The sequence below is a fragment of the Mus pahari genome, chromosome 20 (genome assembly GCF_900095145.1).
Source record: "Mus pahari chromosome 20, PAHARI_EIJ_v1.1, whole genome shotgun sequence".
Classification (NCBI taxonomy): Eukaryota; Metazoa; Chordata; class Mammalia; order Rodentia; family Muridae; genus Mus; species Mus pahari.
Genome location: NC_034609.1, coordinates 33,890,388 through 33,917,617, shown reverse-complemented (window position 1 = coordinate 33,917,617; position 27,230 = coordinate 33,890,388). Strand labels below are relative to the sequence as shown.

Sequence of the window (27,230 nt, the reverse complement as noted above, 5' to 3'; positions counted from 1 at the left end):
TCCTTTCCTTTCCTTTCCTTTTCCTTTCCTTTCCTTTCCTTTCTTTTCCTTTCCTTTCCTTTCCTTTCCTTTCCTTTTTCCCTTTCCTTTCCTTTTTCCCTTTCCTTTCCTTTTTCCCTTTCCTTTCCTTTTTCCCTTTCCTTTCCTTTTTCCCTTTCCTTTCCTTTCCTTTCCTTTCCTTTCCTTTCCTTTCCTTTCCTTTCCTTTCCTTTCCTTTCCTTTTCCTTTTCCTTTTCCTTTTTCCCTTTCCCTTTTTCCCTTTCCCTTTTTCCCTTTCCCTTTCCCCCTTTCCCTTTCCCCCTTTCCCTTTTTCCCTTTTTCCCTTTTTCCCTTTTTCCCTTTTTTTCCCTTTTTTCCCCTTTTTTCCCTTTTTCCCCTTTTTTCCCCCCTTTTCCCCCTTTTTTTCCCTTTTTCCCTTTTTCCCTTTTTTCCTTTTTTCCTTTCCTTTCCTTTCCTTTCCTTTCCTTTCCTTTCCTTTCCTTTCCTTTCCTTTCCTTTCCTTTCCTTTCCTTTTTCCTTTCCTTTTCTTTCCTTTTTCATTTCCTTTTCTTTCCTTTCTTTTCCTTCTGAGACAGGGTAACCCAGGCTGGCCTTGAACTCACCAAGGACCTCAGCTCCTTAAGTGCAGTTTGTATTAGGTCAGCAGGTTTGTGGCAATCTGTTACAATAGTGGTAGAAAACTAATGGAGGCAGGAAGAGAAGCCTTGACTGTCAGCTTCTCAAAGAGGAGCCCTGAAGGTTTCATTCTGATGACAACCTCTTGTTTGCTGGGGACAGCATACAACGACAGGGACTGCCTGCAGTAGGCCGGGATGGAAATATCTCAGAAGCTGGTGGCAGCTCCTTGTAAAAAAAAACAGTTGATCCCATTTCTCCTAACCTTAGCCCTGGACAATGGCTATATAGATTTCATTTGTGCGTGACTGCTTTTCAGTTGGCCTTGATGTGCCTAACTATTCTATTATATCTGACTTTCTTATTTCTTTCTCCTTCTGCTCTGGCAAATTCTGAGAAACTAGATGTTCCTTGATGTAATGATTCTTAAACAATTAAAAAACTGAGGCATGGGCACAGCACAGCGCAGCACAGCACAGCACAGTCCTAATGGCCCAGGTGCATGCTGTGTATCCTAGAAACAATGCAATAACTGTACAATGGTAGTTCCAGATTAATGCTTGACTTGCAAAGAAAGTTTGAAGAAATTATTATAAAATGAATTAGAGCCAATATTGGGACCTCAAGAAAGGAAAAAAACTATTAAAAGTTTTTTTTAAAAAATGAAACAAGTTTCATAAAAAGTTACAACGTTTGAGAGTGGGCCCTGGATAAACAAGTATAGAATATGTAAGATCTTATATTAGTAAAAAATAAGTCAAAACACTGAGACTCTTAGGAGAGTCATTGTGTGCAATGTGCAGAAGCAGAAAGCTAGCAGAACTATTGACTTAAGGGTTAACTTGATTCTTTCTGGCCACTGCCTGGCAGCTTTGTCCATGTCATTTATCATTAGAGCTTCACAAGAAAATGCAAGTAGCTGGCTGACCTCAGAGCTCTGTACTCTGAAGTATAATAAGTTAAAGTTTAAATGATAAGTTTGCAATTATTATTTTGGCTATAGGCCTGGGAATAGGGAAGCTTGAAACTTTGGTGAACAATTGTTTTTTGTTTTTGTTTTTGTTTTTGAGACAGGGTTTCTCTGTGTAGCCTTGGCTGTCCTGGAACTCACTCTGTAGATCAGGCTGGCCTCAAACTCAGAAATCCGCCTGAATCTGCCTCCCAAGTGCTGGGATTAAAGGCGTGCACCACCACTGCCCGGCTTGGTGAACAATTGTAATTCTTGATTTTTTTTTTTTTTTTGGTGAGACATGGTTATCCTTTGAATTTGATTTGGCAATGATTATACAATGTCTTTTTTTTTTAAAACCTGCTTTGGAGTATCAATAAAAGACTGGAGCAAGAAAAGGGTGAGCGAGCATGAGAAGAGCATGTGAGGAGTGAGTGAGGAGGGAATGTGAGGCGTGTATGGAGAGTGTGTGTGTGAGTGAAAGGAGAATGCATGTGATGTGTGTGAGAGATGTGTGTAAAGTATGTGTGTGAGAGTGAAAGGGGAATACATAGAGGTGTGTGTGAGGGTGAGAGTTCAAGAAAAGCAAATAGAAAAGCAGAGAACACAAGAGAATGCAGAGTGTGTGTGTAGCCTCAAGCTGCGAGCGAATGAGCAAGAGAGAAAGAGAGCAGAGAATGAGGAGAGAAACTTTAAGCCTTGAAAAATTACCTGTCACCTTGTACCCCAAAAGTAGTCTGTATATATTTATTATGCGCCTTCCAGATATACCCACTTCCAGTTGAGAACTCCGATCCTGTGTCGAGGCTGGACCCCAACACTTGTTATCCTCCACTGAGGAGACTACTTTGTGTTGATGTTATCAACATCACTCTAGACTTACATTCCTATTACTGAGATTGTTCCCTCCCCCACCAACCCCACCGTCATATGTACGGCACACTAGAATCCCTCCACCCAAAACTCTAGTATACAAACAGAAACAATATATAAACACCCACTTCCCAGGGTTCAGCTCACCTTTAGGGAAGGTGATGTCCAAAGCGATATCATACGATTCTGCAAAGATCAAGACGTTTTCGATCTGAACAACACCAACAAGATTTTCTGCATCTAAAACCTGCCGGAGAAAGTTCTTCAGTGAGAGCTCAGACCCACAAAGTGTCTGGAGTCTGAAACGTGTAACATGCAGTGAGGACTGGGCAGCAGAAATGATAGGGAAATGTTTCTGAGAACTTTTCTGTCACATTTTTCTAGTCTTACATTTTAAGTCATCTTGCTCTACTCGTTTTATAAATTGGAGCTACTCTAGTCTGTGTGACTCAAGCTGAAGAAAAGGGGCTGTGTGTGTGTGTGTGTGTGTGTGTTTAAGTAAAATACATGCTTGGTGTTTCTATTTTGGAAATTCACAGTCTTTTAGATGTGTAATCATTATGAACTTCTGGCCTGGTCTCTATTTTGGAAATTCACAGTCTTTTAGATGTGTAATCATTATGAACTTCTGGCCTGGTCTCTAGTAGTTTTCTGAGCCTACTGCTATTGTTGCTGGAGATCCTTCCTCACTGCCCCAAGCAGTCACTGAGCTGGGGCCAGCTGGCAGACCAGTCTAATTCTATCTAGTTGGCTGTTGACCTTGGACACAAACCAGGAGCTGATTAAAGGGTCCATTAGTCATGACAAGAGCTTCATAGGCAATCCAACACTCTGGCATCTAGGTGGAGACCTCTGTCATCTTGTTGAAGACTTCAGTTGAAAAACAAAGTCACCTGTTTGCATTCCATGTGCTTTGGGGTGCCAGGGGAAATTCATAACTGTCACTAAACTTAAGATTTTAAAAAAAAGTGTATGCTGGTGGGTATGTGCATATGAGTGCAGATGTTCACAGAGGCCACAAGAGGGTGCTGCGTCCTTGGAGCTGGAGTTACAGGCTATTATGAGCCACCCAACATTGGTGCTATGGACTAAACTCTGTCCGGCTGTAAGAGCGGCAAGTGTTCCTAACCACCAAGTATCTATCTCTTTAGCCCCCAAATCAAGTATTAATTCAGAATTTCTATCTCTGTTTTCAACAGGCATTTGCCAATATAGTTGGATCTGTGAGTGGAGAACTCATGAGTATAGAGGACTTCCTGTGTCCCTCTGAAATAGTATAGGAGAAGACAGAGAAAAGCCTTAAGAGGATGAAGACAAAGGTTGGAGGGATGAAGGCACGAGCCAAGGCATACACTCGTAGGCCCCAGAAACTAGAAGCGACAAGGAAAGATTCTTTCCTGGGGCCTTCAGAGGGAGTGTGGTCCTGTTATCTCAATTTTGGCTTTCTAGTCTTCAGAATTATGAGAGAGGAAAGGTCTGTTGTTTTGAGTCACCCAGTCTGAGGTGATTTTGTCATAGTGGCCTAAGAAACTAGTACAGATGGTGACTGGGTCAGGAGAGATCCTGCTTGACAGAGTTCCCGAACCAAAGTTTGCAAACGGAACGATGAGGAGAAAGGGGTGGGGCTCTCAGGAAGATGCTGAGTGGTTAGTGACTTCGTAAGAGATCAGCTTAGAGTTACACTGCTCTTATGGAGCTTGTGCTTTGTCAGAGTAAGATATCATGGGCTGGAGATAGGAAACAGATCAGATGAGGGTTTAATACCTTCCCTCTCCCCTCCCCGCTTGTGTGTGTGTGTGTGTGTGTGTGTGTCGTGCATGCATATTTGATAATCAAGTCCCCAGGGATGGTATATCTCACCTCAATCCGAATGGCCTTCTTGATGTTGACAGGTTTGGAGGGCTGGAAGTGCACTTGCAGTCCAAACTCTCCCTTGGGTAGCATGGTGCCCTGCACCATGGACACAGTGAAGTCCTCCCCTAGGTGTTCAAGGCTGGAGATCCGCCAGGCCACAGGAAGAGGTGTGACATTGCGGAGAATTACTATCTTGGTTTCTTTTCTGCAGAGAGCAAAAGAAATTTGATCAGGCTCAAAGAATTTTTCAAACATCAGTTTCTCTGTTTTTTTTTTTCCCCACTAAAATTATATAATAGGGAGACGAGTCAATAACTTTTATTTTAGGTGTTTTCTTTTTTTCTTTTTTTTGTTTGTTTTTGAGACTGTCCCTCAGGTAGCCTGTGACTTGCTATACAGATCAGGCTGGCCTGCCTCTGCCTCTGACTCTGCAGGGTGCACACCATCAGTCTTGGCCCCACAGCTTCTCTTTTGAGGGTAGTCGTGTAAAAACATTCCTTACCTCTCCATGCCTTGTCTTATTTAAGCTGTAAGCTTGTGAGGGATGGGCAGATTTCCATGATTTTAATTTTTTTCCCCCCATGAACAAGCTATGTCAAATGACCTCAAATTAATACCATCTACAACTTAGAGAAGAGTTGTAAGAACCTTCTTTATCCACTTGACTTTGCCTTCCTTGTAGCCATATAATCTCTCTTCCTCATCATTTTCCAGAGCCATTCAAAATGAAACTGCAGATCGTTGCCCACTGCTTAATATTTAAATCACTTGGTACACGCGTTCTAAGAATGAGAACACCCACTACACTGGGGTTTTCATTGTCATAAAGACTACTATTTGGTCTGCAGTCCATGTTCAACCTCTGCCTCTGTTCTGTTGCTACCTGACCTCTCTATTTTTTTTCCAGGTCAAGGAATCAACCCACAGCCATGCATTGCATGTAATTGTCATGCCTCTTTGGGAAAAGTCTTCTACTCTTCTTTAGGTTTCTTGGCTTCGATGTTTTGAAGAGCCAGTTAATCTGTTGGCTCTTTCTTAATTTGTAAGGTCTGATGCTTTTTCATGCTTAACTATTTTGGAGGGAAATGAGTTGCAAGCTGTGTCCTTTTCACTGTGTTGGGTCAGGAGGTCCCTTCAGTGCTATGTGTTCTGGTTTTGGTGCTGCTACGTTTGATGCCTTAGTTAAGGTGAGGCTCACCTGGTCTCTCCATCACATATGTGCTTTTTTTCCTTTTTAGTTAGTACTTTCCAGGAAGATGCTTTGAGTATACATCCTGTTTATTTTATTTTATCGATATAGGGCCTTATATTTTCCCAGATTCTTCTCAAATTCACTATTTAGCTGGGGATGACCTTGGACTCCCGATCCTTCTGTCTCTACCTGTCAGTTACCAGGACTACAAGGACTATAGGCTGTATCACCACCCCTGGACCAATGCCCTGTTCTTAACCAAACAGTCAGACATTGGCTTTAGCATCCACCAATCAATTCCTAGCACCATCAATCTTCCCTTGCTTAGTTGGTATTCTGTTATCAAAACAGAATTTCCTTCTTTCATGTGTTTATTCATATACTTATGCCAGTGGAGTTACGTTTCTCATTAAATACATCAGTGGTTCTCAGCCTGGAAAACATGACCCCTCTTGGGGTAGAATGACCCTTTCACATGGGTCACCTAAGAGCTATTGGGAAGCACAGATATTTATGTTATGATGCATAACAGTAGCACAATTACAGCTATGAAGTAGTGATGAAAATAGTTTTATGGTTGTTGTCACCACCACATGAGGAATTATATGAAAGAGCTGCAGCATCAGGAAAGTTGAGAACCACTGTTATAGATCATTACATTATAATTATTTGCATTATTTTATTTTGACTTTCAAACTGTCTCAGATTTAGCTGGTGGGAGGTTGGGTCTTATGAATTGGATCCTATGTCCTTTTATGTGCACATAGTTCTTTAAGTTCTTTATGGTACAACAACAACAACAACAACAACAAAATTCCAGCTCGTCTGGAGTGTTCTTCCTCTACCTGCTTCAGGCCCAGACAAATCATTTCATCAAGGATCCTTGTCATTTATTGGGAAATGATGTTTAAATGCCAGGATCTGGGATGGAGTTCTCATTGCTCCTGGTGTACCACTGTTTTCAAGCCCACCTAGATGATGGCAGAGCTAGGAAACATGCACAAATTTCTATGCTTATCTGTATACTAAAACCCAGGAGTTTATACTGATACCGCTAATTCCCTAACTCCAATTTAATAACAAGATATACACTTAAAAAGGTGTGTGTGTGTGTGTGTGTGTGTGTGTGTGTGTGTGTGTGTGTAGGTGATTCTATGCAATAGCACACTTGTGGTGGTCATAGGACAACTTGTGAGAGTCTGTTCTCTCTTTCTACCACGTGGGGCCGTGGGTTCAAACTCAGATTGTTAGATTTGGTGATAAGTACCTTCATGTGTTAAGCCATCTTGCAGGCCCACCGGATGAAGTGTAAATCTCTTTTTCTCCAACAATGAGAAATCTGTCTGCAATTTAATTACGCCACGGTTAGAAAATATACTCTAGACAATGTCATTTGGGTTGAAATTTAATGAGCCTTGTTTTATGACTTAGCGCTGCATGTTTTTATGTGTGCTTGAAATAAATCTGCATTTTATAGTTGATAGGCACCCAAACAAATCTAAAGAGGATATGGGAAGGAAGAATTAATTTGAAGAGAAGGATAAACACACTTAAGACATCACATGGAGTAAATGGACAATGCCAGACCTGCCAATCAAAAGCAATCTTGAGGAAACAACAAAGTTAAAAAAAAAAAATCCAAGAATGAATACATATAGTTCAACAATAACTCTTAATATTAGTGGTTCAATTTCCCAATAAAGAGACACAGACTAGCAGATTAGATTAGAAAACAGTATCCATCTCTTTGTTGTTCCCAAGAAACACACCTTATAATGAAAGAGAGACAGCACCTGAGAATTAAAGACTAGAAAAAGGTATTTCAAGAAAATGAAACAGAAACATGCAGGCAGAGATATTCTAATATCTGACAAAACAGACTCCAAATCAAAGAAAAGGAAGATAACTTCATACTCATTAAAGGTAAAATCTACCAAGAGGGTATGATAATTCTGAATGTAATATCCATCAAAGACAAGCATACCGAACTTCACAAAAGATTTAAAGTTACATATTACTTGAGCAACATAAAAAGACTCCCTGTGTTTGTCTTGTTATCTTTTTTGTCTTACTGATTTTCTTATTCTTTGTTTCAATTTTTATTTTCTTTTCTTTACAGTTTTTTTTTTTTTTTTAAGAAAGGCAGAGGGAGAAAGAAACAGAGAGGATGAACGTGGGTGGGTAGAGAGGTGGGGATGGTCTGAGAGGAGTTGGAGGAGGGAAAAGAATATGATCAAAATATTTTGTATGAATTAAAAAATAAAAATAAAAATACGGATTAACTCTAACATGGTGACTATGGGTGACTTCAATACCCACTTTCACTGATAGGTCGTCCGAACCAAAAATAACAGAAACATCAGGGCTAAATGACATCATAAATCAAAAGGACCTGATGGGCATCTACAGAACAAACTGTCCACCAAATCTCTCAAAGTTACACATCTCCTCAGGAGCCTATGGAGCTGCCTCCAAAACTGACTACATATTAGGATGTAAAGCGAGTCTCAACGAACAAAGGAAAGCTGAAGTAACACTCTGCATCATAACTGGGCATGATGAAATGAAGCCATGGAAAATACAGAAAGTACACAAACCCCTGGAAACTAAACCACACACCACCGAATGACAACTGGGTCAAGAAAGAAATCAACAAGAAAATTATTATTTCCTGGAATGGACTGAAACCAAAACCGTATCAATGAAGGTGGTCTCAAGAGAAAAGTTTATAGCGCTAAGTGTCTACCTAAAATGTCAAGAAGTCTTAAGTTAATAGTGAACAACAACCAAAACAATAGCTGGGAAGAGACGATAAAATCAGAAACAGGCTCTTCTCTCATTTCCATATCCTGGCCCACAACTCCCGTGGAGGCCTACTGCTTTGCTAGGAACCACACTGTACCTAGAACCCCAGGTGGGATCCTGCCCACAGCCCACCAATGTTCTTAGAGCCTGCCCATCCCCCAGCGGTCCCCCTCCATGTCCTAGTCTACAACTCCAGCGGAAGCCCACACTGGAACCTGAGGTGAGACCTTGCCCACAGCCCACCAATACTCCTTAGAGCCTGTTCAATTTCCCCAAAAGCACCACCTCCCCTTGGCTCCATACCCTGGCCCACAACTCCAGCAGAAGCACCACTGCTCTACTGAAGGATATACTGGTACCCAGAACCCCAGAGACCATGCCAGCTCCTAGAACCCCAGAGTCTCAGAGGCAACACTGGCACCCAAAGCCCCAGAGGTCATGCAGGCCACCAAAACCCTTGCAGAGATACCCTAATAAACCTGAGAACTCATTGGTCACTAGAACCACAAGGCTACTCTGGTTGGAAGACCAGAGAGGAAATGGGAACCAAGGGGGAAAAAACCCATCCACACAACAAAGACAAACTCAGAAATTGGCACTTAAATCCGTAATGACCCCAAACCCAGATACACTGGGTTACTTCCTAGAATCCCTAGATCAAAGACCCAGAAACTATTTAACAAGATCATAGAAGAAAAATTTCCTAACCTTAAGCAGGACATGCCTATAAAGGTACAAGAAGCTTATGGAACACCAAAAATATCAGACCAGAAAAGGAAGTCCTCCAGTGTAACCAGTGTTAAAGGCCAGTGTAAGAACATAATCCATGTAATACCACCATAGCCCAGCTATCCTATTACAGCAAGCCCTGGATGTTTCAACATAGATAAAGCGTAAGGAAATGACCTTAAAGCCAATTTTATGAAGATGATAAAGACCCTTAAAGAGGAAATGATTAAATCCCTTAAAGAAATCCAAGAATATATAAACAATGGGAAGAAACAAATTAATCCCTTAAAGTAAGCCAGGAGAGTCAAGAAAAAACAAACACACCAGTGAAGGAAATGAATAAAACTGTTCAAGATCTGAAAATGGAAATACAAGCAAAAAGAAAAATACAAATTGAGGGACTTCTTGAGATGGAAAACCTAGGTAAGTGAACAGGAACTATAGACACAAGCATCACCAACAGAATACAGAGACAGGAGAGAGAATCTCAGGCATTGAAGATATAGAAAAAAATTAGTGCATCAGTTACAAATGTTACATCTAAAAAATTCCTGATACAAAACATCCAGGAAACCTGGAACACTACGAAAAGACCAAATATAAGAATAATAGGAACAGAAGAAGAATCCCTAGATCAAAGACCCAGAAAATATTTAACAAGATCGTAGAAGAAAATTTTCCTAACCTTAAGCAGAACATGCCTATAAAGGTACGAGAAGCTTAGGGAACACCAAAAATATCAGACCAGAAAAGGAAGTCCTCCAGCCTAAACATAAGGACATTAAACATACAGAACAAAGAAAGCATATTAAAAGCTGCAAGGAAAAAAGGAGACAAGTAACGTATAAAGGCAGACTACTAGAATGACATCTGACTTCTCAATGGAGACTCTAAAAACCAGAAGATCCTGGACAGATGTGCTACAGACTTTAAGAGACCACAGATGCCAGCCCATACTGCTATACCCAGCAAAACGTTCAATCACCATAGATGGAGAAAACAAGATATTCCACGACAAAGTCAAGTTCAAACAGCATCTATCCACAAATACAGCCCTACAGGACGGTACTAGAAGGAAAACCCCACCCTAGGGAGGCTAACTGTACCCATAAAAATACAGGAAAATAATTATTTCATACCAACAAAAATAAAACAAGTGAAGCTTGAACACACACCATCATCAAAATAACAGGAATTAACAATCACTGGTCATTAATATCTCTTGTCTCAGTGGCCTGAGTTACCCAATGAAAAGACACAGGCTAAGAGAGTGGATGCAAAAACAGGATCCATCATTCTGCTGCACACAAGAAACACACCTCAACAACAAACACGGACATTACCTCAGAGAAAAGGGTTAGGAAAAAAAAATTTTTTTTCAAGCAAATGGACCCAAGAAGCAAGTTAGTATATTCATTCTAATATCTAGAAAAAATAGAACAAAGTTCATCAAAAGAGGTGAGGAAGGATGTTTTATACTCAGCAAAGGAAAAAGTCACCAGGACTACGTCTCAATGATGAAAATCTATGCCCCAAATACAAGGGCATTCACATTTGTAAAAAACATTACTAAAGCTTAAATCACACATCAAACCCTACACATTAATAGTGGGAGACTTCAGTACCCTACTCTCAGTAATGAACAGGTCATCCAGACAAAAGCTAAACAGGTAAATAACAGAGCTAACAGACATTATGACTCAAATGGACCCAACAGATATCTATACAACATTTCATCCAAACACAAAAGAGAATATATGCCTTCTTCTTAGCACCTCATACAACTTTCTCCAAAATTGACCACATATTTTGCCATAAAGCAAGTCTCAACAGATACAAGAAAATTAAAAAAAAACCCTGCATCCTATCAGACCACTATGGATGAGAGCTGGATTTCAGCAACAACAGAAACAACAGAAAGCCTACACACTCATGGAAACGGAACAGCTCTCTACTGAGAGAAGTCGGGGCAGGAAGTCAAGGTGGGCACCGGGAAGGAAGCAGCAGAGACTATGGAGGGATGCTGCATACTCATTTGATCCTCGTGGGCTTGCTCGGGCTTTTGTTCTTACAGAGCCCAGGATCACCTGCCCACAGTGAGTTGTATCCTCCCACATCAACCATCAATCAAGTAAATGTCCTGCAGACTTGTCTATACATCGGTGAGATATATGCATTTTCTCAGCTGAGATGTCCTCCCAAATGACCTAGCTTGCATCAAAATGACAAAAGGCTAACCAGAAGGGGAGTAAGGCCCGATGCTACCGACTGTGAGCAGTCTGATTTGGTGATCCAGCCTTGAGCATTCTTATTATTTGGTGGCTGCTACCATCCCTGAATCACAAGTAAAAAAGGAATTATGAAGGAAAATGACATCAGATAAAAATTTAGAGCCACAGAAAGGAAGAATATGAAAAATTCAACCAAATGGATCTAACAGATATTTATAGAACACTCCATCCTAAAGCAAAGGAATATATATTCTTCTCAGCACCTCATGGTACCTTCTCCAAAATTGGCCATATAACTGGTCACAAAACAGGCCTCAACAGATACAAAAAGATTGAAATAATCCCATGCACCCTATCAGATCATCACAGACTAAGGCTGGTCTTAAATACCAACAAAAACAATGGGAGCTGAACAACTCTCTAACCAGTGATAACTTGGTTAAGGAAGAAATAAAGAAATTAAAGGCTTTTTAAAATTTAATGAGAATGAAGACACATCATACCAAAACTTATGGGACACAATGAAAGCAGTGGTAAGAGGGAAACTCATAGCTCTAAGTGCCTCCAAAATGAAACTGAAGAGAGCTTCCACTAGCAGCTCAATAGCACACCTGAAAGTTCTAGAACAAAAAGAAGCAAATAGACCCAAGAGGAGTAGATGGCAGGAAATAATCAAACTCAGGGCTGAAATCAACCAAATAGAAACAAAAAGAACTATACAAAGAATCAACAAAACCAGGAGCTGTTTTTTTTTCTTTTTTTTTTTTTTTCCAGACAGGGTTTCTCTGTATAGCCCTGGCTGTCCTAGAACTCACTTTGTAGACCAGGCTGGCCTCGAACTCAGAAGTCCACCTGCCTCTGCCTCCCGAGTGCTGGGATTAAAGGCGGCGCCACCATGCCTGACCAGGAGGTGGTTCTTTGAGAAAATCAGCAAGATAGATAAACCCTTGGCCAGACTAACCAGAGGACACAGAGACAGTATCCAAATTTAAAAAAATCAGAAATGAAAAGGGAGACATAACAATGAAATATATCTTAAAATAATTATTCTGTCTGTTGAATATTAAGTTGAAAATGTTAAAATCATGTTCTACAAAAAAAAAAGAAAAATTCAAATATATTGATAGATAGTCTTTGATTTTTCTTTTCTTGATTTAATTAAAAGACAAACTATGGGCTGGGGGAGGCATGGCAGCTCAGTGACAGAGTTACTTGCCTAGCATGCACAAGGTTCTGAGTTGAGTTCTGTTTCCAGTGATGTACACACAGACAGACAGACAGACAACAGCAAGCCCAGAAAAATCTAAAGTAACTCAAGACCAGTTGATGACCTCAGACCTAAATGTTCTCGAACCTCCCCTCCTGTCCCTGAGTTATCTGGAACTCTTACCTATGAAGCAAGAGCCGGTCAAAATGTAACTGTCTGGGTTCCACCTCAATTTCTGGGCGAATTCCTTGGCAGCTTAACTTAAAGATGGTTGGCTCCGGGTTTTCCTTGATGCAGCAAACAATGCTGTCTTCAAAGATACCGACTGCAGTAGGGTAGGCCCATACGTTTAGTGTCTGGTGAGAGTGTTATAAAGGAAGGTCCGTTTACAATGGGGATGTCAGGGCTTGACCATCCTCACCCTGACAGAGTTTCCCCCCTTGATTGTACCTGCTTTTCACTGGGTTTCAGAATCATGTTGACTGGCTCTAGAAAGTAGGTGCTTGCTTTTATGTCATGCTGGAAACAGAAGTATGCCTCTACCACCATTGGAGAATCGTTCAGGATCGTCAGTGTCTCCATGTTGCCAGGGAACAAGGAGGACTTATACCTGGAGATGAACGGGAATGAGCATGTGATTATGAGGATTGAGAGAGAGAGAGAGAGAGTTCAGGGGTAATGGCATCCTTTGAGGCACAGTGTAATCTGAAAGGGCAACGTGTCTGTGCTAAGGCGGTGGCATGTTGACTGAGACCATGACATCTGTGGTTGCTCACTTGCCTCTGAAACTACTGTACTGTGATGTGACTCCACAGACCTTGGTCTTCCTAGCTGTAAGATGGGGCGACAGTATCCCTTAGGATTGATTGGTATTAAGTGATATTGTGCACTCAAAGCTTGTAGAACAAGTGGAAATACCAGATATTCAACGAATGGTAGTTATTTTTAGTTCTTAGAAAGAACTCCAGGAAAAGTGATCACCTATCCTTGAGAGATTATCATTTGGGTCACGTGATACTTGACATCTGTCTTAGATCTCATCCACTTCCACCTTCATAGATGGTTGCTGTTCTGACATGGATTTATCTGGCCTTGTTCATATGACAAGGTTGCTTCTGCTCCCTAATGTCCTTGGGATGGATCTGTTGAGGTAGGCCTCAGGGCTATTGGGGGACATTCTGTTAAAGGCAATGAATAGAAAAGGAACCACTGAAGAAGGCTGAAGAAATTAAGAGATGTACATGGTCAGAGATCACAGCCCAGGCCAGGAAAGCTGAGACAGTCTGAGAAGAGCTTTGAGTAGTCTGTGATGGAGGATGAAGGAGAGAGAAAGACAGATTCAATTCAGAGTATCAGAGTCAGGCAATCCTGTGAGTAACTGGGAAAGGGGAGGTGACCCCAGCATCTTACCCATCACCGCTGCAATTTGGCATGATGCTAAAGAGTTCTTGTTTGTTACCCAGTTAGTCCTCCCAAACCTGTGAGACAGACACTGTTGTCTTCTCATTATTTTTGTGGACAAGGCTTAAGATTTAGAGTGAGTGAGTTCGTTTGCATTGGGTCTTTGGACCATGGTAATCACTGTTGTTAATCCCAGTGCTAATTTGAGCAGAATTTCCAGAGCTCTCCCAGAAAGAAGGACTCCTGTCCCCATTTCCCCCATGAACTCCACGTTGTCGAATCTAGTAGATGTTTGCACTTCCATCTTCCTGTAGCATTTAACAGAGTTGATCATCCATTCTTCTCATGGGATTCTATGGCCCTCTTTCTTGCGTCTACTGTGGACTCCTCTTGGGTAAGGAGAAACTCTTGGTAGAACAGTCCCTTGTCTCACCCTTTCTCCTTGTGTCACACTGTCTATATTGGAGGGTCTTAGCATCTTGACAGAGCCCTCCTGTGAGAACCCAAACCATATATTCTGGTCTCTGATTTATGTGGTTGGTTCCTAGAGATAGCTTCTAAACAACTTGGACTTGCTACATCCCAAAGTGAAGTCTTGGTCCCACCTTTCCAAAGCCTTGTCTTCTTCTAGGCTTTCCCACTAGGGAAAGTGGAACCCAAGTTGTCTGTGTGTCAGAGCAGAGACTTGGCATACAGGAATCAAATGCTCCTGGTTCGGAGTTTGGCGCAGTGTCAATAAAAGCCATGATTATATAAAAACTCTACATGCAGCATTCGCGAGTTCAACCCCAAAGTCTGCAATTGACCTTGAAATCATGAAATACTTACTTGTCTCTTGACTTTCCACAAAGCAGTGGCCCAAAGTAAAACTTCTCCATGCTCACTACATACTTCTTAACAACAACTTCTTTTAACTTCATGTCTTTCTTCCTCTGAGAAAACACAACTCTGAAATGGGGGAGAAAGAGGTAAAAATAATGATACACACGTGGAGGTTCAGCGTCCTACTACAAACCCAGCACTTCCCTGCTCCGTGAAGGCCCCCATGTCTGAAGACAGCTAATGTGAAGGTCTCCATGGAAGCTTTATCTCCCGCTTTCTAAGAGAAGAGGGAATGCCTTGAACTTGAGAAAAAGGCTTCCAGTGCTGAGCTGGATAGTCTGCCCCAGAACACACTGATAGAAAAAATCCAGAAGAATCTCTAGAAAAATCTATCAAATAGTTTCAGTGGATAATAGTCAGCTTCTCGGTTCCTCAGTAAAATAGGGCTCCTTGGCAAGAATTACACAATGGACAAGCTACAGAAAGCCCCTCCCTCCAGCAGAGAGTCACCTTGCTAGCTTGCTCCCCTGAGGTGTGTTTATGTGAGACCTAAACTGCACAGGGAAGTTCAGTGGCTAAGAGAAAAATCAAGGAGGTTCGTGTCACAGGAAGACACATCCTAGAGTAGAAGTGCTTTTAATCAGAGCTAAGATGAAAGGATGGACTATCCAGAGACTACCCCATCCGGGAATCCATCCCATCATCAGCCACCGAACCCAGATACTAATGCACATGCCAGCAAGATTCTGCTGTAGGGACCCTGATATAGCGGCCTCTTGTGAGGCTATGCCAGTGCCTGGCAAATACAGAAGTGGATGCTCACAGTCAGCTATTGGATGGAACACAGGACCCCCAATGGAGGAGCTAGAGAAAATACCCAAGGAGCTGTAGGGGGCTGCAACCCTGTAGGTGGAACAACAATATGAACTAACCAGTACCCCCTGAGCTTGTGTCTCTAGCTGCATATGTAGCAGAAGATGGCTTAATCGGCCATCATTGGGAAGAGAGGCCCCTTGGTCTTGTAAACTTTATATGACTCAGCACAGGGGAAGGTCAGGGCCAAGTAGTGGGAGTGGGTGGGTAGGGGAGCAGGGGCGGGGGGGTATAGGGAACTTTCGGGATAGCATTTGAAATGTAAATAAAGAAAATAATAATAAAAAAAAATATTTCCAAAAAAAAAGAAGCGCTTTCAATCTGTTTAATCGTTAACTATGCAGACTCACTTGCCAGCAGAGCACCTTTTCTCCCTCTCTTTGAATGTCATGTTTATTCTGTTTTAGTCTGGGAATACCCGGTGGTGACATGCCAAATATGTTGCTCTTATTTTAAGCACGCGCACGCACACTTGGAGGAATCACCTTTATCCGCTGAGCATTCTCTTTGGCCCCCAACTTGTTCAAAGTGCTTTGGGGGTGTGTGTGTGGGGGGATGACTCAAAAACACTCTTTCCAATCTTTTCTTTTAAAAATAAAATACACTTACTTGGGGTCTCTGCAGATGTATGGGTAGGTGCAGACTCCGCGGCAGTAGAGCTGGTATTGGCGGCGGGTCCCAAGGAGCTCGAAATTAAACGTCTGGTCATAGTTGCCAACATCTAGAGAGGAGAAGTGCACTCTCACGCTTACCTCTCCATTTGGAGGTACAATCCACCGGAAGTGATTCAGCCTGAAAGGACCATACAGACTTTTAAAGTAACCCTGTGAAGAGGACAGGGGAGCTGCTTGGGACAGGCACTGCGCAGCTGGAGTTAGGTATGGTAGGCTATAAGGCCCCGCTCACTATAGCACTGCACGTCTCTGGTGTACTTGACAGCTGTGCTCCCAACTTGGGGCTTCATCCTCCCTCTCCCTTGTTCCTGCAGGGCCTACCTGATGAACTTCTCCTGGGAGTGTTCTCCATCAAAGCTGTTCTGGTCTATGTCAGATATGGGGGCAATGCTCCCTGATGGTCCCCCAGGGAGGCCTTTCCTGCTGGAGTAAGTGCGACGTTTTTCCTTCTGCATTTCCCGCACTTGTTCTGTCTTTTCTTTCAATTTCTGTTTGCTTCCCTTAGGTGGAGAGGGTTGTTCCTCTTGAGCCTTTAATTCAAAACAGGGCACAAAGGCTTAAATACTTCTGGCACACAGTAAAGCCAGAGGTGCTGATAGCATATGCAGTATGGTTGGTGAGCAGTGGTCATAGGAAAGGGTAGGGCCAGCAGTTTCCTGAGTTAGTGACAAGATCAGTGATTCTCTGGGCACTCTGTTCCCCCAAGGAGGAAGCAGAAACCCTACAGCAATCTCGGAGAGAGAGCATATGGGATAAAGTTTCAGCTTCTGGCAGGGTCCCATCATAGACAGCTGGGCATTCAACTTCCTTGGCATTGCCTGGGCCAGTTCTCCGGCCACCTGCCACATGATGGCTAACATTTTACTGGCATAGTCCATTCCCCATCATCTCCTTTCACCTTCTCTTTGTTCTAAGGACTCAAAAGGGACTCAAAAGAATCTCTTACTATTTGGGGAAGGAGCACAAACAAGCATTTGAATCTGATTGGCCATATTTAGTAAGTAGTTCCTGCTTCTTAGAGTGCATTTTTTCATGCTTCTTGATCTATTTTCTCTTATTTTAAATGTATTGATCATTTACACACACACACACACACACACACACACACACACACACACACACACACCCTCCCTCCCTTTTTCCTGACATGGTTTCTCTGTGTGTAGCCCTGGCTGACCTGGAACTTAACTCCGTAGATAGGGTTGGCCTCGGACTCACAGAGACCCCCGTTTTAACCTTTTAATATTAGGAAACTTTACAGACTGAAGGCGTATTGGAATCCTAGCTTTTGGTAACCCTTAGTCAAGTTCCAGATGGCGACTGCATTCCTTCGTGTGTTGCCGTGACTAAGATGCCTGACAAATGCAACTGAAGGTCGGCTTTTATTTTGGCTCCCACTTTCGAATCTCCTGAGGTGGGGGAGTCACAGAGACAGGAGTGCTGGGTAGCTGGCCATGCTGGGTTCATCCTCAGGAATCAGAGAGAGATGAATGGTCATGTCCAGTTGGCTCTCTCTTTTTTCTTGAGCCCGGGGCTTACAAGGCAATAGAATGGTGCTGTCCACATTTGGGGTCGGCCTGTCCATCTCAATGAACCCTAATCTAGAAAATTCCTCACAGACATGACAAGATGCTTGTCTTGCCAGTGCTTCTAGATCCTGTCAGTCTGAGAACACTCTGCTCACTACTTCGGGGCATGTCTCCTCAGAGCACGGACTTTCTCCTGCACTGACTGACAGTGGAGTCAGTCACAGTCACGAATGAGAGCAATGCTTCTGGAATGTCACGTGATCCAGGTTAACCTAGGTGTCGTGGGCATGCCGTCTAATAGTTACATGTTCCTGTGGTGGTCTGAGTGACAATGGCCCCTACAGCCTCAGAGATCTCAGTGCCTAGTCTCCAGTTGGTGGAACTGCTTTGGGAAAAAAATTAGGTAGTGCAGCCTTGCTGGAGAAAGTGTGTCACTGGGGGTGGGGTTTGAGGTTCAAAAACCCATGCCAGGTCAGTCTTCTCTCCCTGTCTCCAAATTGCAGATAAGATGTAAGCTCTCAGCTCCTGCTCCAGCGCCATGACTACCTGCCTGCTGCCATGCACCCGGCCATGATGGTCACGGACTAACCCTCTGAAACTGTAAGCCAGCCCCACAAGAAAATGTTTCCTTTATAAGTTGCCTTGGTTAAGGTTTCTCTTCATAGGAATAGAAAGTAATTAAGACAGTTCCCAAGTGGCTATATATTATAGATTAGCATATTACACCTGTTACTACATGTCTATGGTATCTTTGAATCAAGTTTCTCCCATGTGTGTCCAATCATGATAATTTATGTCTATCATAGTTTTAATACTTTCGGCTATTATTCTTCTGACATAAGAAATAAGTTTTCCTTCTCGGTTGCAAAAGCGTCAAGAGTTCCTTCTCTGTGACAAGTTAAAAGGTTGCTTATGTGTCTCTGTTTTGCTAAGTTTGTGTTGCTAAGTGTTTTTTTTGGACAGGGCCAGTTTTCAGAAGAAGGGGTTGGTTGGTGTACAGTAGCCACTTGTGGCAATGGCGCTAACTTTCCCCATCTTTTCTTTGCAGAGTCACCACTGGGTGCTCTGCCCTGGTGAGCCACACCAGTGCTGCTCACAGCAGATGCCAATGTTTTAGGTACCTGTCTATTGGACATGGGATAGAGCCTCACTGTGAGGTAGTCAGGGCCTATAGCCCGTTTCATTTCCTCCTGGGAAGGGTATGCAAAGGGATGAGAATGTTGGGTCACCATTTTCCCTTGGGGTAAAGGCCATGGTTATAATTTTAATATGCATATAATCTATATATATATTTGCTCTGATCAATTTCTTTTTGTGATTTTTGTCTATGGATTGTATATAATATTTCTTCTACATAGACATGATTTTGCTTTGTTAATTAAAAAATATTAGCTCAACTGAAATTTATTTTTACATATTGTTAGGCAAGGAGATTTAAAAGTGACTTCATGTAAAATATCAATCTTTCCATGGCAAGTTTTAAAAATAATCTAATTTCCCCCCGGTAGTGTGTGTTCCCTTGACCCATAAGCTGTGTATTCTTATACTGTTTTAGATTACCCTAAACACATCTCTGTACCTTTTGAAAAGGGAGAGTTTTTCAAAATTAGCATATCACAGTATAGTGCTTCATTAGGGTGTTTTCAATTTGCTTTTGTTGATTTCCCTTTGGGCAGAGGGCATTTTCTCTCCCCCCCCACTCCCAGCCTAACAACCCTGGTACACTTTGAGCCCCTCCCTTAGAACCCCTTTCCCTCCTTCATCTGTCCTGAGTCCCTTCCTCCTCCCTCAACACTGTTCTCCCTCTAGTGGACCTGTCTCTGGTTTCCTAGTCTATGTGGTCATTCTCACTTACTGATGTATACACATCATATGCAGGCTCTCTCTCTTTCCTCTCTCTCTCTCTCTCTCTCTCTCTCTCTCTCTCTCTCACACACACACACACACACACACACACACACCTCACATGGTTATAAGCTAGTTTGGGTTGAAGAAAGAAGTTAAGAAGACACTAGGAAGACTTCTCATGCTCGTAGGCTGTCAGAATTAATATTGTGACAATAGGACCACACTACCAAGAGCTATCTTTGGATTTAATGCAACCCCTCTCAAAACTCTGAGGACAATAGTCACGTGATAGAAGGACAATCCTAAGTTTATATGGAAGCACAAAGATCCTGGATTGCCGAAGCATTCACGAGGAAAAAGAGCAACCCATGCGACTCCAGTCACCTAACTTTGTTAAATACATAATGTAAGTTAAAACATCTATTGAGGGCTGGAGAGATGGCTCAGTGGTTGAGAGCGTGGAATGCTCTTCCTGAGCTCCTGAGTTCAATTCCCAGCAACCACATGGTGGCTCACAGCCATCTTTAATGGGATCCGATGCCCTCTTCTGGTGTGTCTAAAGACAGTGACAATGTACTCATATAAATGAAATAAATAAATCTTTAAAAAAAAAAAAAAAAGACCATCTATTGAGGAGAGACAGTGTCTTTACCAGACAGTGCTAAGAACCCTGGGTGTCCACGTGTAAAGGGATGAGACTGCATCCATCTTTTTCATCAAAGCAATTCAAAATGAATTAAGAACCTCAATGCAAGAATTGAAACTCTGAAAGAGAGAGAGGGAAGGACAGATGGAACACTTTAAGATACCGACACAGGCAGGGGCAGAAAGAGACTCTAACAGCTCAGGAAATCATCTCAAGAACTAACAGTGGGACTGCCTGAGACCCAGCAGCACTTGGTCAGCACAGGAAGCCACGAGCAGAGGGAAGACAGCTCATGGGACAAGAGGGGACTTTTTTTTTTTTTTTTTTTTTTTGCCAGCTATGTACCTGACAGCGGATTAATATCCATTATCATAGTAGATGAAAAACCCAGAAATTAAACACCTCCCACCAAACTCTAACCAATAAACAGGCAAATGAAATGGAAGTAACTTCTCAAAAGACCAAGTACAAATGATCAATAGATGTGTTAAAAAAACAAAACAAAGCAAAACCTCTTATCAGGGAGATTCATTAAAACTACACAGCTGTCAGAATCCAAACTATTGCAGTCATCATGGAAATCAGCATGGATGTTCCTAAACACAAACAAACAAAAACACACAAACAACATAAAAATCCACTATCCTATGACCCCACTCTACCACTCCTGGGAATGTACTCAAAGGAACCTTATGTCAACACACCACAGAGGTACTTGCTCATGTATGTTTATTGTGGCTCTATTCATAACAGGCAAACTGTGTAGTCAGCCTAGGTATTCAGCAACAGATGAACGGGAAAAGAAAATCACACATGCGCGCACACACACACACACACACACACACACACAGTTTTATTCAGCTATAAAATGAGTGAAATTGTGTCATTTTCAGGAAAATGAATGGAATTGATTGGAAACCATTATGTGGAAAAAACTAGAACCAGAAAAACAAATATCTCACCCTTTCTCTCCTGTATAGAAACTATGCTGTATGTATGCATTATCAACACACACACATATCCACATATACGGTATGGACATGGAAAGGGAACTATTTGGGAGAGGAGGGGGATTAGTGGGAGAGGGCAGGAGGGACCATGGGGACCGTGGTCAGAGCACACAATGCAACTGGACAGATGCTCACGATGAACCCCATCACTTGGCACAACAAATGCACACTAATAATTAAAAAAAAAACAACAGTTTTGCCTATTGTTTTGCATATGAGCTTCAGAACCATGTGATATATTTTCTAAACTGTCCCCTAGGGATTTGGGAAGGGACATGAGGAGTAGCAGTCATTTTCAGTCCTCTCCCAGGGGAGACTCACTGAGAGGTTCGTGAAGGCTCCTTGAGCAGGAGGACCGGAGGAACAATGAGCCTCATGCCTGACTCAGCTCGTGTCCCTGTGGGGTGGCTTTGCTTCCCTGTCCTATGAACCCTGCCAACTTCAAGACCAGCTGCGGATCCTCTACCTTGGTTATGATGGTGTTGAGGAAGATGTCTGAGTCTCCTTCCGGGTCTTTTTTCTCGTCCATCAGGGGGAGGTCATCGTTCGGTGGAATCACAAACACAAAGTGCTTTAGGATCTCAGTGGCAACCAAAGACTGCCGCTTTGCTGGGTAAGAGACGATGGAGAACAAGACGGGAGGAGGGATGGGCGGTCCTGAGGACCCCAGGCCTAGGATGTTCAGGATCTAAATGGAAGAAAGCTTTGCATTAATTTCCCGTGCAGATTGTGCGCCGACTCTACACCCCTGTCACAATGAACCCCGGGGGTGGGGTGCGGGGAAGGTGCCCATGCAATCTTCCCTGCCCTCAGTGCTATCCGGAGACCCTAAGGGAAGGGTGGGTCTCCTCTGACTTGGCTCTGCCAGACCTGTCACAGGGTCCTGGAGGCTCTTTGCTGTGGCATGTGTATGCTCCATATTTCTCATAGCCAGTGTCACCCTTTATTGTGACCATTTGTCTGCCTTTGCAAATAGGGCTATAAACTCCATTCAGATGGGAACCAGGTTGATACAAGACTGTAATTTAAATACCAGCTCCTAAGTTTCAGATGTCTGTAGCATAGATCTGCTTCATCCATCCTCATAGTTCGCATTTATTTTTTTTCTTTAAATGTTCTTTCTATCCAAAGACAAGCAAATGCTGGGATTGGGGCAGGTTATATACAGCAAAGAGAAAAACCTAGGAAACAAAGGCCAGGTTCTGGGGCTTTCTCTCCCTGTACTCTGGTACTCTGGTATAGACTCATGACTATAAATACACGAGTCATCTTCAAAGCAAGGGCCTGGAGATTGGGCAGCAGGTTCCTTCTCAGCATGCAGGAGTTCAGTGTCTAAACTGTCACCCACACCAGAGATGCCCATAGCCTGTACAGTGGCCTCAGTGGCCTGGTAGGCCTACCAGGTCAAGACCTCCATGTTAATCTATGTATCCCATCCCGTGGACCACCGAGCATCCTGACATGGAACTGGAGTTGCTTCCCAGGATTTACAATGTCCACGGAAAAAGCTGTAATTATTAAATTAACAACTAATTTTTTCACTACTACCAGTTATTAAACTAATAGTCTAATCGAGAGAGTCGGAAGGTGGAGGGCACAAAGCTGTACAATAGATTGTTCTGGTTAAGGAGGAAAGGATTTCTTGAGTTCCCCCCACCCCAGTTCTTTACCTAAGCCTGGTCTGAAACAAAGCTTGAGAGCTGTGTAGAGGGAGGGTGGGACCTACTGTGGGTGAGGGTGTGAGGACACTCACCAGGACCGCTCTCACCCTCCTCCGACTCCTCCTGCCACACCTCCCTCTAGGGCTCTCGTCTGTTCTAACTGGTCTGTCTAATTTCTGATTGAGCCAGAGGTCAGCAGACTGTGGCCCTCCCTGCTCTTTGGCCCGCTGTTTGCTTTTGTGAATAAAAGTTATTGGAACATGGCCAAGGCCGTTGTATCTTGTTAGTGGTTGTTGAAAAACTGTGTGACTTTTAGATTAGAATTGTACTTTCTAAAGCTTTACAGAAAAAGTATATATAAAAAATATGCACTATGTATAAAACACATATATACATATGTATGTATGTACGTACATATCTATCTATCTATCTATCTATCTATCTATCTATCTATCTATCTATCTATCTATCTATCTATCATAAAAAACTTCCTTCCCCTAAACCACCAGTTGAGGTTGCTTTATAAGGCATACAGCTTTTGTTGGTGGCAATAAAAGGCCGCCTACCTAATAGATTAATTCCCATCCTAGATTAATTCCCATCCCACTGGAAAGCTTTCAAAGGAAGAAATCTTGAAATAGAGAAGTCTTTTGATTGACTCTAAAGCATGTCTCTCATTTCCCCGGGGAACTAGTGTTGTCAATATTCAAGATTAGATGTAAAGATGGCTTTTAATGAGGCCAGATAGATGAAATAGACTGGTGGAACTGTCTATGGATTGAAAAAGCTCCTTTTAGCTATTGTTGCTCTATACCCAAGGAGGTATCAGATGGGTCACAGGGTTTGTGGATTCTTCAATATGAAGAGAAGAGATGTATTTATGGTAGCGCGATCCCTAGGTCTCACTTGTTGCTTTACCCCACAGAAACCTTTGTACCTGATCTCCCTTTGGAAGCTTGTCACTCTCCAGAGCTTGCTTCCAGCTTACGCCTTCGAAGTCCGGAGTCTGGATGTTGATAAAGGGCACCCCGAGATCCTTCTTTCCCTCATGTTCCTCTTCCCCTTCCCCTTCCGCGTCGCTCCGCTCCTCTAGGGCCTTCAGCTTCTCCAGCCGCTCCCTCTCAGCCTTCTCCCTTTCCAGCCGCTCCTTCTCAGCCCTTTCTTTCTCCAAGCGCTCCCTCTCCCGGTCCTTGCGGCCCTTGCGACCCCCACCCCCTGAAGGCGCCTGGCGCTGGTCATCAGCCTCGTGTGACATCTCGTCCGTGCCTGTGTGAGGCACCATCATCCCTTGCTTGCGGTCCCAATACATGAGGATGTTTTGAACGTCCTTCAGACACGTGTCGTAGACTTTAAACTTTTGTGCCAGGTTCTTGTCAGAATCCTTCAGGAAGTCCCCTTCACTGTCCTCTTGTTCCTGGGAAATGGGAATCCCAAACGGGTAATCGGTCATGGCTTTCTTCTTCCTGGTGGTTTCTTCAAGTGTTGCATGCTCTCTGACAGAAACTTTCCTTTCTATCGATTCCATCTTTATTTCCATCTTGGCAACCGCGGCAAGCTAGAAAGCAAAATGTATAAATCACACGTCAAATCGCTTATTGAAGACAAGCAAAACCATATGCAGGACGGGAAACATCTTGTTTCACCAGGAGGCCTAGGATTCAGGAGCCTCCTTCGGTGCAGTCAGTTTGTGGAATCACTTTGTATGTAATGTGGGGAGCTTCAGCGAAATGTCTGCCTTATGGTTTTATATTGTAGATTGTAGCCTTGTGAGTTTTGAGATAGATGCTCAGTCACTTTAACACATGCTCCTGCGCCAGGGCTGCTGGTCTCAAGGACCAATATGGAAAGGCCAGCAACTGCAGTCTTTGCGCCTGTTTTCAAATGTCCTGGGAGAGGGCAGAGAGAGGGGCTCAAGCCCAGCAGTGTTGTAGCTTTGGGACCCTGCTGACAACTTAGTCCTTTCTCTGTATAGTGGGGATAGTAGAGCTGGAGAGCTGGCTCAAAGGTTAAGGGCACTGACTGTTCTTCCAGAGGTCATTTCCTAGCAACTCCTGTGGTGGCTCGCAGAGGGGAGAGTTGGTAGGTGCGTCCAAGGATTGTTAATGACTAAGTATGCGCCCTGATACAAGGCATTTGCAACAGCGCCTCTCCTGGAGCAAGGGGTCTTTCAGCAAGAAGCTATTAGAACTACACAGCTTTGTATTGTATCTCTAGGGACAAATGGGGAGTTTAGAATCTGCTCAGACTTTGCCTTTAAAAGAAACCGGAAAAGGGGATAACATTTGAAATGTAAATAAATAAAATATCTAATAAAACTTTAAAAAGATACAAAAATAGGTTAAAAACTTTACTGGCTAGAAAAAAATATATATTGACCTTATTATAGTAAATAAAGATAAAAATTATGTGATTAAATAAAAGAAACCTTTAAAAATACTTATTTATGGGCTGGTGAGATGGCTCAGTGGCTAAGAGCACCTGACTGCTCTTCCGAAGGTCCGGAGTTCATATCCCAGAAACCATATGGTGGCTCATAACCATCCGTAACAAGATCTGATGCCCTCTTCTGGAGTGTCTGGAGACAACTACAGTGTACTTACATATAATAAATAAAAAAATCTTAAAAAAAAAAAATTATTTATGCAATGAATTTGATACAGAGCAACCAACTCTCACCTCCTTTTCTTACTCTGCTTTAACATGTATTTTGTGGGCTTTTTTTTTGTTGTTTTTTGTTTTGTTTTTTTTTTTTTTTTGATTGTCTTTTTGGCTTGGGTGAAATCCTTAGCTCATTCCATCACTTTGTGGGGTGTTGCTAGGGGCAGTCAGTTCAGTCCAATCTCATGATAACACCCCTGCAGGACATAGCCCGGTGTCCTTCTTCCCAACTAAATGGAGGCCTGCTTCTGGTGTGGAGTCTTGAGTGACCGAGAGCTGGCTTCCTCTCTCATATCACCCAGCCTCTTATTCTACTTCATCTCGAACACGTGGCCCAGCGAGATGGCCATGTGAACACACTTGTCAGAGCTGCCTTAAAAGTAAGGATCCCAGCATCCGACTGGGGCTCCTGTGAGAGGATGTGTCAGGCTGTGGAGCCACGTCTAACCCTGGGCTTGTCTTGTCCGCCTTCTGCCCCAGGACAATAACCAGGCATAGCAGGATAGTCAGCTTCTCCGTAAGGAGCAAGTAAGGGCTGTTACCTGCTTGTTTGTGGTGCCTTGTGCCTTCTTTAGGGGTGGCTCCTCCTTTGCCGCAGGGCCTGCTTTGGGCCTTTTGATCTTCCGTTTCAGCTCATCCTCTTCCTTCTGCCTCTCCAGCTCCTGCTGCAGCTTCTTCTCCTGCATCTCCTTGGCGAGTCTTTCCAGCTCCCTGAAACAAGCCAGAGCAGGAAAGACTGAGATCAGCACCCCTCCCCCCCCCGTGGGTTCCACCCCTTCACCCCCCCCCCCCCCCCCCGGGGGTCCCCCCCCTCCCCCCCCCCCCCCAGCTGGGACTGCCAGGAGGTGGGACCCTGGACAGAGATTTGATGGAAGGAAGGAGTGAAGGAAGAAGGAGAAGGAGAGAGGGAAGGAGAAAGGGGGGGATGAATTAAAAAATGAATGAATGAACAAAGGGGCCAAAGCTAACTTTGAAAGGCCACTCAGCAAATCTCTGATGAATTAAACACAATTAGATTTAAAAAAAAAAAAAACTTATCTGTATTTCTAGTCCAGACTCTCTTCATGGGAGAGAAAGACAAAGGCTGAAAATAAGTTTCATCAGTGAGCAAGGATGTCCCAAGGCTGCTCTTGCTATGGTGTCAGGGCAGGCACGCTCTCCTACGTGCTCATGCCCGATGTTCAGACAGGAAGGAATGCTATGCTTTGAATGTTGGTCCCTACCACAGCTGGCTCAGAGCCGTTATGGAGGCTCTGGAAAGCCACTCCTCTCCCATTTTTCTTGCCCTTTGTTCTAAGCTATCAACCACATATATATATATAAGGTGGGGTTACATAACAGAAATGCGCGGGCTGTGAAAAAATTGGCAACAACCCAAGGTTTCTGGATGCACAATAGTTAAAAATTAATTAAATATCAAATACCGTGTAGCATATAGGCTGGCTTGGAGTTCACAGAGATCTGTCTGCCTCAGTCTCCAGGATGCCCGGATGGACGCCATCATGCCTAACATAGCTTTGGTTCTAAACATGCAACACACCCACGTGCTGTGTGCATGCTATCACACCATGCATGCAAAACCAATCAACACTGCCTGACACGCCCTGGGCCGGACTGGATGGTGTGAGCTGCTGGACACTGCTGTATGGTGTG

At 43.2% G+C, this 27,230-nt stretch overlaps 1 protein-coding gene across 1 annotated transcript in view; it reads right to left on the bottom strand.

Annotated features, from left to right (window-relative positions):
- Positions 1–27,230, bottom strand: part of Hydin (HYDIN axonemal central pair apparatus protein) — a 347,979-nt gene that overhangs the window by 56,474 nt on the left and 264,275 nt on the right. Inside the window, 10 exon segments of the mRNA XM_021220225.1 lie at positions 2,585–2,684; positions 4,298–4,496; positions 12,639–12,811; positions 12,906–13,065; positions 14,685–14,804; positions 16,161–16,343; positions 16,547–16,755; positions 21,725–21,946; positions 23,857–24,474; positions 26,120–26,288. Of these exon segments, the coding sequence (XP_021075884.1) occupies positions 2,585–2,684; positions 4,298–4,496; positions 12,639–12,811; positions 12,906–13,065; positions 14,685–14,804; positions 16,161–16,343; positions 16,547–16,755; positions 21,725–21,946; positions 23,857–24,474; positions 26,120–26,288 (2,153 nt within the window).